The following is a 10,257-nucleotide window of genomic DNA, read 5'->3' as shown; positions in this document are numbered from 1 at the left end:
CCCCAGACGATCTCCGGTGAGGCCCATCATGATCACGCCCAGCAACGAAGTGAGGCCCGTTGGAACTTTGCTGATGGTCACCGTCGCCACAAGCGTCAGCTCCTCACCCACATAACTCCGCACTGGATTATTCTCCTGCCTGAACATTGGCCACACAATCCGTGTGCCGCGCCCTGCCAACTGGAAGCCATTCTCAACCTTCGTCGTCGTTCCCGTAGACACCATGGCGCTGACCCCAAGCTACTCGTCATTCCAGTGAGTAGTGTTCGCATTCTTAGACAAAAAAAACTAGCCCAGCCGTTGGCACAGGACCGACGCAGGCAGTGGTGGTGGAGTCGCAAAGCGTTCAAACCTTGCTATTCACCTCTTTCAATTTACTCATCATGGTCTTGAGCTTCAGCTGCTCTGTGAGGAGCGTAAAAAACGCAACTCTGCAGCATTGCACGCTCACTTTTCTTCGAGTAAAGGGCAAACAACCTATCTTTTGCGTACAACAACGAGCTAATAGAGGGAATCCTCGCATCATCAGCAGAGATTGGTCCAACATCATAGATATTAGCCCCATCAGAGAGCCAGAGGTGAATTGCGCTGCAACTATCGCTGAATGGACTGGTCCCTTCTTGTGTACTATCAAGCATCACGTGGGTGCACAGCAGCACAGTCCTCTCTTCAATGGTTGCTGTCAAGAGCCCCACAAAACCGTAGAGGTCCGGCAATGTGTATGCGTCTTTCAGCAGAGGGGGGAGGGGCCCGGTAGCCTCTGTCTATATCTTCCCATTGTCAGCGGATTCGTACACCCTGCGCCGCCACGTGGAAGAAGAGATTACAGTGACCATGAGGAGTTTCCCCTCACACTCGAGAAGCGTGGCGAAGGCGCAGTCATTGGAAATCGCAGCTTGCTCAGTCAATTTCCGACTCCTGTCATCGCTCTCAGTGTAGATGACGGTGCAGACACGCCTCATTCCTCCTTTGTGAAGGTGTTTTGTTGCCACAATAGGAAAGACAATCGCACTGCCCCCCAACTACAGTGCCTCTGGGCCCAGCAACAGCTTCCAGCCCCTCCTACGAATGCTACTGCATCGGCGCGTCATGCGTAGACTTCGGAAAGCTGATCTTCCTCCATGAGACTTGTTTCCCATCCTTCCCCGCAGTCTTCTGAACCTCACCACCAACCAACCCAAAATGCCTGTGGAACCCACGCAGCAAAGAGTTCGAGGTGGTGTCGGTCAAGGTGCTGCTTGACGCAATAAGAAATATTTTTGTTTTCCTTCACCACAGCCTTGGGGCTGAGCACTCGGCTATCGCGGCCCTCTTCTTCAAAAAGTTTGGTCACACGCAACGTTTCCCGCCTTTCTTCCCGAGTAGCGTCTTGTACAAACTTATTGCCGTCTCTGTATGGCTGCAACTTTGCCCAAATGTCAGCATACACCGCGCCGCAGTCGTTGTAGGCAGCCAGAGCAAGCGCAACCATCATACCATCCGCCTCAACGAGGGAATAGCCTTGAAATGAAGAAACGCTTTTGTAACGCGTTTTTATTTCCCCCCTCGTTTCCAGCAGCGAACACCGCATCTTCCCCCAGTTTGAAAAGTTCAAGCTCCTTCAACTCCGTCCCTGGGGCACTCCCCGCAGCTTCACTGCCACAGCATATCAACAACACGCAGAGGAGCAGCAGCACCAAATAAGAAAACAGATGCCGGGACATCTTGAGCATGTGTCGCTGCTCACTCATTCTCTCTCGCTTTCCTCCGTGCGGTGGATCCGCTCAGGCCGCGACGGTTGTGTGTGTGTGTGTGTGTGTGTGGTGACTGCAGAGTATTTCAATGTGCAAAGTGGCGAATAGCGTATGTTTTCTTTCCTTCCGCGTGTGTTCGTGCGAGAAGTGAAAGACAATTGTGAGAGGAACAAAAAAAAAAAAAAGTGGGCACTGTCACCACCCACAGTCAACCCAAACACTGCAAGAACTATTCCCTCCACACTACTACCCTGCAAACAGGCAGAGGAAGCAGCAAGGAAGAGTATGTGTGCGTGTCACCGTGTAAAGCTATCGTGCCAATGACAGTACTAAAGGAAATTTGTTGAGCATTCCCTGGCCTTGTTTTTTTTTCTTGTCTTCCGTTGTAAAGGCTGAATTCCAGTGGCGACGCCATACGTGTGGAATCCCGGTTGTTACAAAACGAAGCGCCATTCTCCAGTGCCGGCTCTCCCCCTCCCTCCTCCTCCACCTCTCTAGGCACCTCAAGCTGGAAAGGTAACAAGCAATTAGGACGCACACATATGCACGTACGAGTTTTTGCATTAAAATAAAATGCGTATAACGGGCATAAACACCCCAAAGCACGTCAAGAAATCGTGCCGAGACCATAAGGGAACAACCTTTAAAAAAAGGGGGGGGGGGGGGTCAGCTTTCTCAAAATACCTCGGATTCCGGGAGATTCAGAAGAAACTTCTTTCCGCCAAAAAGGGAAACCGACATGTTTCCGGCGACGCTCCTTCGATCCAAAGAAGCTGAGGCGTGAGGAAGAGCTGGCTTCACGCTGATAGCTGCATGTGGTGGCAACTGGGCTGCAAAGAGGTCAAGGGTATTATGCTCCCGAAAAAGGCTAACGCCACGCCTTTCACCGCCGCTGACCCATGCGTCGTGTTCTTTCCCTTCCCCCACCTTTGCTTGGCAGAGTGCCAGGCTTTCCAGTAGGTGTGCAGTTTCTTTTGGCATAGGCTCATCGTTTATGCAGGTCGCGTTATCACGGTAAAAACGGTCTCTTGAACAGCAAAACTGACAAAGAAAGGTGGCGCTTTGCCGAACAAAGAATGATGCCTGCCGCCGCTTACAAACAGCACAGCGGAAATTCGCTCTTAGATGCGTTATAGCTGCATCGGAGAGAGTAGCGTAATTATGCGTTTCCCGCATCATCCCAGGGTGTGGCTGGAAGGCAGCCAAAGCAGGCCAGCTGCGAGAAGCCGTTGCCTCCTGCCACTGGGTCTGGGCTGTACTGCAGCCACGGCGTAGAAACGGGGTTTTCCCTTTGAACAGAATTGTCTGTATTTGATTTATCAGCGTGTCCAACCTCCTCTTAGCCGAGGTGTGACAATCTGAGCAAAGATACCCGTGAACAGGCCGCCTGAAAAACTGCTCAAACATGTCAATATCAGGTTCCTCAATCTTCATAAGCCCCTTGTCGCGGTGTGCCCACTTCCGTTTTTGCTGTCGCGCGGCCTCCTGGTTGAGAATGCAATGCTGCACCTTCGCCACCATCCTGCTCGCACTTTGCTCCGTGGGTGTAAAAAGAACCCCAAGCAGCGCGTCAGTCCGAGGCCCCAACGCCCGAAACCCATCATCGCCCTCAGTCTCCCCGTTCTGGTTCAACTGCCCCGAGACAATGATGGCCTTTTCAATTCGCTCTTTGCTGGGCATGTGAACAATGCTGAATTCGTCAGACACCGCGTCGTCTGTGTCCCGCTGCTCGCCCGGCTTGCCGCACACGCAGCAGAGATACTCCTCCTCCAGGTAATCAAGATGAAGCCGCACCCGTCGGTTCTGAAGCTCGTGATTGTGACGGCTCAGTTCCTCCCTTTGCTTTTTCACGTTGACGATGACGTCATCCACAAACTGTTTCTGGAACTTAATGACAGCGGAGCAGGGGCCACTGATGCAATCAGCCACACTTCTGATGCATTGCATCGCCCTCCGCGATGCCGTCCTCCTCCTTCTACTTGAATGCGTGCGTACACATGCGTATACAAATACATCGTCCACAAGCAGAAAGAGGAAATGAGCCAAGAGGAAAAAGCAATATATATATATATATATATAAAAGAATATATATGCACAGATCGATCAGGATCTTGGCGCTCGAAGAGACTTCACTGTCTGCTTTCTGCTTCCTTGTTTGGTTTCCCAATGTAGGTTTATCACTTTTTATATGATCAGCAGCCCATCAGAGAAACAAGGCGGAAGACACACATACGCACACATCATATGCAGAGGTTGTGCATAAACATTGGGAGCCAGCAAAGAAGAAACTGACCTCAGGCATCGCCCTATGTCCCTTTCCTCCTCCCCATCGCCACGCTTAGAGATCATCCAGGAAGTCCCGCACCTTATTGCCCCACTCTTCGCGAGATCGAATTGCGGACTCCTTAAGGGAATCCCAGGCCTCTGACACTTGCCAGAGTGTGTCCTGCAGGCCTCCACCCTCAGCACGATCGGCTTGGGGTTGGTACGGTTGCGATCCCAACCCTGCAAAATCCGGCCCGCTCCTCATGTCCGCAGGTGGTGCCTCTTTTTGGAATGCGGGGTTGCCCAATCCACGAAAACGATCCGCCGGGTTCGCAGGACGAGATGCATCAGTGATGAACGCCTTCGCCTCCGCATCAACCACACCGGTCGGCGTTGTCTCGTCATGAAGCAGGGAATGAGGAACTGGGTCCGAGGTTTCTTTGATGCTTCCCTCCACCTTTTGTGCGCCTCCAAAACCTTTCTTCTTGGTGGTGCCCAGTTTCTTTCCGGGTTTGGGGGTCATGGAAATGACGGGAGCCTGCATCACCGGGCTACCGGCAGTTGTCAACTCAGGATCTTTGCGACTCTCTGTGAGAAGTCCTACCACCACCGATTTAACCTCTTCAGCAAGTGGCTCTGCCACCTTCCCCCCTAAGCACTCCACCATGCGTCGGTCAAGCCGCTTCCGGTACAGTTGAGCTGCGGGAGCGTTGTACCGCATCTTGGGATCATTACATCCGTGTTGCTTGAAGAAATCCCGAGCTGCTGCGTTTCCACCAAGTGCCATTCGAAGGGCCTCTTCCGGCCTCCAGCTGTCCAGATCGGCCGACCGCATAAATGAAATATGAACACCCATGCCACGATGGCGTCCACAACAGTCCATACACAAGAAAATGCCGTAGGTGACGCTGCACCAACTCGGGTTCTTTTGTGGACAGTCAAAACAGACTCTGTTGTCCGCGTTCTGTCGGAGAGATCCTACCAGCGCTTTCGCCTCCTCAGAGTCTTTGGGTACATTCAAGGCCATTATTGCTTGCGCTACGGCTACCTCTCCTGGGTTGGCTTATTCCCCTCCTTCCAGCGTACGAGCTGGGCAAGGGTGATGATGCCTCCACGTTCTTCACGCACGGTGAGGCCAAGACTGTGGTTCTATATATATATATATATATATATATATTCGTGTGGCCAGAGATCTTTCTGACCTCTTTCCCCTGTTTTTCCACTCTTGAAGCTCGACACTAAAGGAGAAACAGCCACACGCGTGGCGAGAGAGAAGTGAAGGAAGTGAAACGGATGCACCGCCCGTGCCGTTCAGGTTTGTGAAGATAAGAGAACGAGCGTCCAGCGACAGCAAGTGGAAAATGTAAAAAAGAAATGGGTCATAAATAAATGAAAGAATCAACAGCGTAGCAGCCTCCTAAGTGCATTAAAATTCTCACATCTTTGCGCTTCTGTAGCAGACGTCCCTGACAACCCACATGAAATCTTCGTGGGTTCAAGCAGGGCGGCGAGGTCCACCAGAGGACCAACGGGCAAGCAAGGTGGCTTCCGCGGAAGCCAAAGCACCTCGTTGACCAAAGTAACGTACGTTAAGCAAACCTGAAAGTCACTACACGCCTTGCTCATGTCCGGCGCCGCCGCTTCCTTGGCTTGCGTGAAGGTCAAAGCACGGCAAAAACGTAAACACGTGTCTTCCGAGAAGCGAGAGATGCGACGAAGCAAAAGAAGTGCGATGGCGCTAAACTGCAACTCGACCGACAACCGCCGGATAGTGTCCAACTCCACAGATGTTATCGCAGTCTCCTCTCCACTTAGACTCGTGACTTGCAGGAGCCGAGTTGGTGTACTTGCCAATGGCTGAGAGTAAACCTTCGATAGTTCTTCATCACACTCCGGAATCTGCGCGACGCGCTCGCTACCGTCGTCGTATACCTCCCGTATCAGCCTCCCCGGCATCAGGGCATAAAAAATAGATCTTCGCACCCCAGAGAAACACTCATGTAGACGTCTGTCTTTCATGTAAACCACACTTCGAAACTGCTGACGAAGAAGAAGAGGGAGTAGGGGAGCATCAACCTGCACGTCAATCTCAGCAGGCATCACATCTAGTCCACCACAGAGCTCCCACTGCGTTACGGATACCTTCATAAGTGCACTGCTGGAGTCCCCATTAGCAAAGTCAATCTCTTCCAGAAGCTGCGGGCTAAGCAGTCCACCCCAGTAATTGAGACGGGAGACCACGTGGCCTACGTCTATGGGGCAAAATGCAGCGTGCGCAGTATCCAGAAGAGCGGTAAAGGTGGGAAGCAAGGCACAATCGTTCAGGCCCAGTGCCGCTGAAAGACGCGAGGACGCAATAACCTCCAACAAACAAGTTGAGTCTTCACACCACCTCTCCAAGTTTCGAACGCAATCGTAACCCAAAAAGGGGGCATAAGGGTCGCTGGAGCACAGCACAGATCGATCCCCATCCCCACCTCTCAACATCAATGCAGCGGCCCCCCTCAGTGCACTCTCCTGAGCAACGTAAAGAAGGCAGTGACCCTTGCTTCCTCGCACAAAACCCTTTACCTGCCGATACACCTCCACGCTGAACAGCGTCGCCTCCAGTGACTCGCTCGCTTCATGAACAAAAACGATTTTCTTAACAGAAAACGGTGGGGACATCATTTTCAAAACACCAGCAAAAAAACACGACATATTCGCGCTAAGATCCCGACAAATCGCCGGTGCCGCGCACTCATCGTCATCCACGATGCCTCGCATCACACTGTACAAATCAATGTAGACCACGTTGTCTGAGAATATGTGAGTGGCCGGGATCGACTCACATATGTCATTTCCCACACCGGTCAAGGTAAGCAAATCCTTCAGCTTTTTCATGTGCAGCACCAGCTCGGTGCTTAAAACAAGTGAAAAAAAAGCAAAAAAAAAAAAAGACTGCAAAAGCGTTAACAGTCATTTGGGTTCAACCACATCCACCCTATTCCCTCAGACGAAGGGCAGTGCAGGTGTGAGGAGAGAGTTACAAGCCATGCAGACCAACATCTTCAAAGCAAAACCGGCCAGTTCAGTCTGCCCAGTTTCATGATCCGTTTCGGCGGCCGAAATCCACAGAGAACCAAAAAAAAAAAGAGGCAATGAGAGAACCACATTCTGCCTTCCTCTGAGAAAATGCATTAATAATTGGCAAAAACATGGCAAAGTGTCCACCAGACGAAGGGAGTAAATATATGTATTTTACTCCGTCCTTCCCGTCTCCTCTCCCCACCCTCCACAGCACACAAAACCACGCCATAATCATTGAATGTATCCCTGTGCTTTACCATTTTCTTTTATTTCCTTTCCTTGAAGGCCGTCGTCTACGTCGTGCTATTTTCCTCAATGCTTGTGGTTTCGGTCCTTGATTGCCGGGATAAGTTTGCCTTGGTTTGTTTTTGCCTGTCTTTTCCTCCTCCTTTTTTTTTTTAGTTTGCAGGTTGGGGGAGAAGGGAAAAAAAAAAAAAACGCCTGCTGCGGCGCTCCCCATTCAGGAGAAATGGGGGGACGATGGCTTTGTACCGCAGCACCGTTCGATCGTCTCCCACCCCCAGCGCTGCTACTCCACAGTCTGTGCTAGCTGTTCCTGCACCCGTTGTATGAACTCCTTATTCTTCACCTTCCACTCCTCCAGGGCAAAACAGCCCTTCTGAAGTATTGCGTACTGCGCTTGAATCTCCCGAAGCTCCATGCACTTTGCGAAGAATTTCTTTGCCGTAGTGTGGCCCCAACATGCCTGGGCATATTTAAAGTTGTCGTCCGCAATCTCAGGCACCTCAATAGAAGAAAGGCGCACCGCGTTAAATTTTTTGCTGATCCCCTCTTGTTCGCCTTCGATTTCTTCTATTCGTTTCCTACACATGACAATATGCTCAGCGGCAAACCGTGCTGCCAACGCCGCAAACGTCGCAGCTTCTTTCGTCTGGATGACAGAGGCTTCTCCTGCCGAGACCACTTGAAATGCCTGAAGAAGGAGGCGTTGGGAAACAGCCTTTTCCTTGGCTATGGACTCCCTCATCTCCGCCACGAGATTGGTGTATTCCACAACTCTCTCCCTGGCGGCTTCATGTGTCATTTTCTCTAGTTCCTCATCTTGATGCAGCTCCTCCTGCTGCCGCCGCCGCACTATTACGTTGTGCTCTTCAGCAGCAAAACGAAGAGCACCCGTGCTCTCAATGAAGGATCGTTGATCCTTCAAACTGGTCTTTGTCTTTGCCCTGGCGAGAGTGCTATAGTACAAGCCCTCATTCTGCCTGCACTTCCTCCGGATGACGGCACTCTTTGCCTCAGCTTCGGTTTCAAAAATGTGAAGATCCGCCAACAGCGTGTCGTACGCTTTTTCTGTCTCCAGGTAATCAAAAAGGAGTCGTTCAGCTTCAGCGCCTGTTGTTGTTGTCACCTTCATGGCCTTGACCTTGTTGGCGAAGTGCAGTGTACTGATGGTTTCATCAAATGTTAGTTGCGTCGGGGAAACCTGCGACAGGAGCAGAACCCGCGAGTTTTGCTGACTGAACGTCGGCTTCAGCAGACGTGTTAGATTGGAGGTGCGGTAGCTGACGTAGCCGCCCTCGTAAAGACTATGTACGACGTTCCCCAATGCCGTAAGGCTGCTGTTGATGGAGGTGGCCTCCGCAAGCCCCTCTCCAGAGACCCCGCTCTTTGCAATCTTTTCACTGCCAGCCAGGTCTGCTAGCATGATTTTGCTGCCAAAAACAAGCTCCCGCTGACCATTAATACGGTATGTCATGCCGTCAAACGGCATCTCCCCTGCACCACTGCCATCGCACACCGCCCGTTTACCCTCCTTTTCTTTGGTATTATTCTTTCGCTCAAGCAATGACAGTGACGGAGCGGAGGCTGTGGCGGCCCGCTGCAAAATATCAATAAGGAACAGGCAGTGGCTCCTGCTGGATGTGGAGTTGCTATCTGTGGAACGACTCTTGCGACGCGAGATGGCAAGCTGAATCTCATTGAAGACTGCCTGCAGTGAGGTCACCTCCTTCGTGATAAGCGAGGGGAGAAGCACCTCATCTCCAATCATAACCGCCTTCAGCGGAGGCGGCGGTGTCCCTGGGCCTCCGCCAAACAAATCACGAATACTTTCGTTGTATATCTCCACACAACTAAGCCCAATGACAACGTGGAAGCCCTTCTTTGCCTGTCGGGCCTTGTACTCCGTCAAGTCACTTAAAATACGCAGGAAGAGACCACTATCGTACGTAAGAAGGTCATTCTCGAGCGGGTTGGGTTTCACGTCGCCCAGCACCGTGTACGTCTTTCCAGAACCCGTTTGGCCGTAGGCAAGTATAGTGACATTCGCACCTGACAGGGCAGCCTCAACGAGGTCCACGACGGATTCCTCGTAAACCTCCAGCTGGGTACTTTCCTGATCAAAGATGTGATCAAAGGTGAACGAGCTGCTGCGCGTAGGCTCGCCCTCTCGCTGAAGCTGAACTTTGAGTGATGTGTCCCCCGTGCGCTGCACAGCCTCAAGCTCAAACTTTTCCTGCATGTGCGTATAACTCGTGCCTTCCCGCAAAATGGGACGAACACGCACGGCGACCGCCACCCTTTTATTCCCCTCCATGCTGACGTACAATCTATTGTCTTTTCCTTTCGGCGGTGAAGCACCAACTGCAAAAATAAAAATAAATAAAAAAATGTCAATACGCATCAAATATATATATATATATATATATATGTGTGTATACATACCATACATATATACACGGTATAGATAGTAGACATAGAGGCAAAATGATCTTCTGGCGCAAAGCCGACGCTACATGCAGACTGTGCCTTAAACTCCCACCAGAGTTCCTTTTTTATTTTCTTTTCTTTTTTAAAAAGAAAAAACAAAAGGACTGTACCAATCGGTGTACAATCTTATTTTCGCATTTCAAACATTTCTCCTCCTCCTTAACCTTCCATTTAAAAAACATATGCGTACACAACCTTGCTAAATGAATATACCTCACAATATTTTGTACAAATCCCGTCCTTTCGCAAGTAAGTCCCGGACGAATTCAGAACCTCCTTCGATTGTCTTCTTCAGAAGTCGCGCTTAACCCACCAGCATTGGCAGTTAATACTAAAAAAAAAAAAAAATACACACACACACACACAGAGAGACAAAACAACAAGCAAACGGCGCTAGTGCAGTTTAACCAAACAAATTTTTATCGAATTCTTTTTTCTTCCCCCTCCCCCCCCCCTCTCT

General features: G+C 50.8%; 6 protein-coding genes across 6 annotated transcripts, besides 8 other annotated features; 1 reads left to right on the top strand and 5 right to left on the bottom strand.

Moving 5' to 3' along the window:
• Positions 1-383: 383 nt before the first annotated feature.
• TraAM80_08823 (uncharacterized protein) lies at positions 384-1,097 on the top strand (the record flags this gene model as incomplete). The annotated part of the gene is made up of 1 exon (XM_029385549.1): positions 384-1,097. One exon carries the CDS (start codon positions 384-386, stop codon positions 1,095-1,097), a length of 714 nt encoding a protein of 237 aa, XP_029234631.1.
• Positions 1,098-1,162: 65 nt separating this feature from the next.
• On the bottom strand, positions 1,163-1,570 carry TraAM80_08822 (uncharacterized protein; the record flags this gene model as incomplete). The annotated part of the gene is made up of 1 exon (XM_029385548.1): positions 1,163-1,570. The coding sequence occupies one exon, from the start codon at positions 1,568-1,570 to the stop codon at positions 1,163-1,165; it is 408 nt and encodes a 135-aa protein (XP_029234630.1).
• A 208-nt stretch (positions 1,571-1,778) lies between these two features.
• Positions 1,779-1,805: a microsatellite.
• A 396-nt stretch (positions 1,806-2,201) lies between these two features.
• Positions 2,202-2,226: a microsatellite.
• Positions 2,227-2,408: 182 nt separating this feature from the next.
• TraAM80_08821 (uncharacterized protein) lies at positions 2,409-3,680 on the bottom strand (the record flags this gene model as incomplete). Its single annotated transcript, XM_029385547.1, has 1 exon — positions 2,409-3,680. One exon carries the CDS (start codon positions 3,678-3,680, stop codon positions 2,409-2,411), a length of 1,272 nt encoding a protein of 423 aa, XP_029234629.1.
• Positions 3,681-3,791: 111 nt separating this feature from the next.
• Positions 3,792-3,825: a microsatellite.
• A 246-nt stretch (positions 3,826-4,071) lies between these two features.
• On the bottom strand, positions 4,072-5,025 carry TraAM80_08820 (putative ADP-ribosylation factor GTPase activating protein; the record flags this gene model as incomplete). Its single annotated transcript, XM_029385546.1, has 1 exon — positions 4,072-5,025. The coding sequence occupies one exon, from the start codon at positions 5,023-5,025 to the stop codon at positions 4,072-4,074; it is 954 nt and encodes a 317-aa protein (XP_029234628.1).
• Positions 5,026-5,148: 123 nt separating this feature from the next.
• Positions 5,149-5,175: a microsatellite.
• Positions 5,176-5,396: 221 nt separating this feature from the next.
• TraAM80_08819 (uncharacterized protein) lies at positions 5,397-6,881 on the bottom strand (the record flags this gene model as incomplete). The annotated part of the gene is made up of 1 exon (XM_029385545.1): positions 5,397-6,881. One exon carries the CDS (start codon positions 6,879-6,881, stop codon positions 5,397-5,399), a length of 1,485 nt encoding a protein of 494 aa, XP_029234627.1.
• A 32-nt stretch (positions 6,882-6,913) lies between these two features.
• Positions 6,914-6,936: a microsatellite.
• Positions 6,937-7,596: 660 nt separating this feature from the next.
• On the bottom strand, positions 7,597-9,624 carry TraAM80_08818 (putative kinesin; the record flags this gene model as incomplete). The annotated part of the gene is made up of 1 exon (XM_029385544.1): positions 7,597-9,624. One exon carries the CDS (start codon positions 9,622-9,624, stop codon positions 7,597-7,599), a length of 2,028 nt encoding a protein of 675 aa, XP_029234626.1.
• A 51-nt stretch (positions 9,625-9,675) lies between these two features.
• Positions 9,676-9,737: a microsatellite.
• Positions 9,715-9,764: a microsatellite.
• Positions 9,765-10,146: 382 nt separating this feature from the next.
• Positions 10,147-10,179: a microsatellite.
• Between the last annotated feature and the right edge of the window lie 78 nt (positions 10,180-10,257).

The sequence above is a fragment of the Trypanosoma rangeli genome (genome assembly GCF_003719475.1).
Source record: "Trypanosoma rangeli strain AM80 chromosome Unknown Tra_15.4_contig_00468, whole genome shotgun sequence".
In the NCBI taxonomy this organism is placed as follows: Eukaryota; Euglenozoa; class Kinetoplastea; order Trypanosomatida; family Trypanosomatidae; genus Trypanosoma; species Trypanosoma rangeli.
This window is presented reverse-complemented; position numbering and strand designations above follow the sequence as displayed.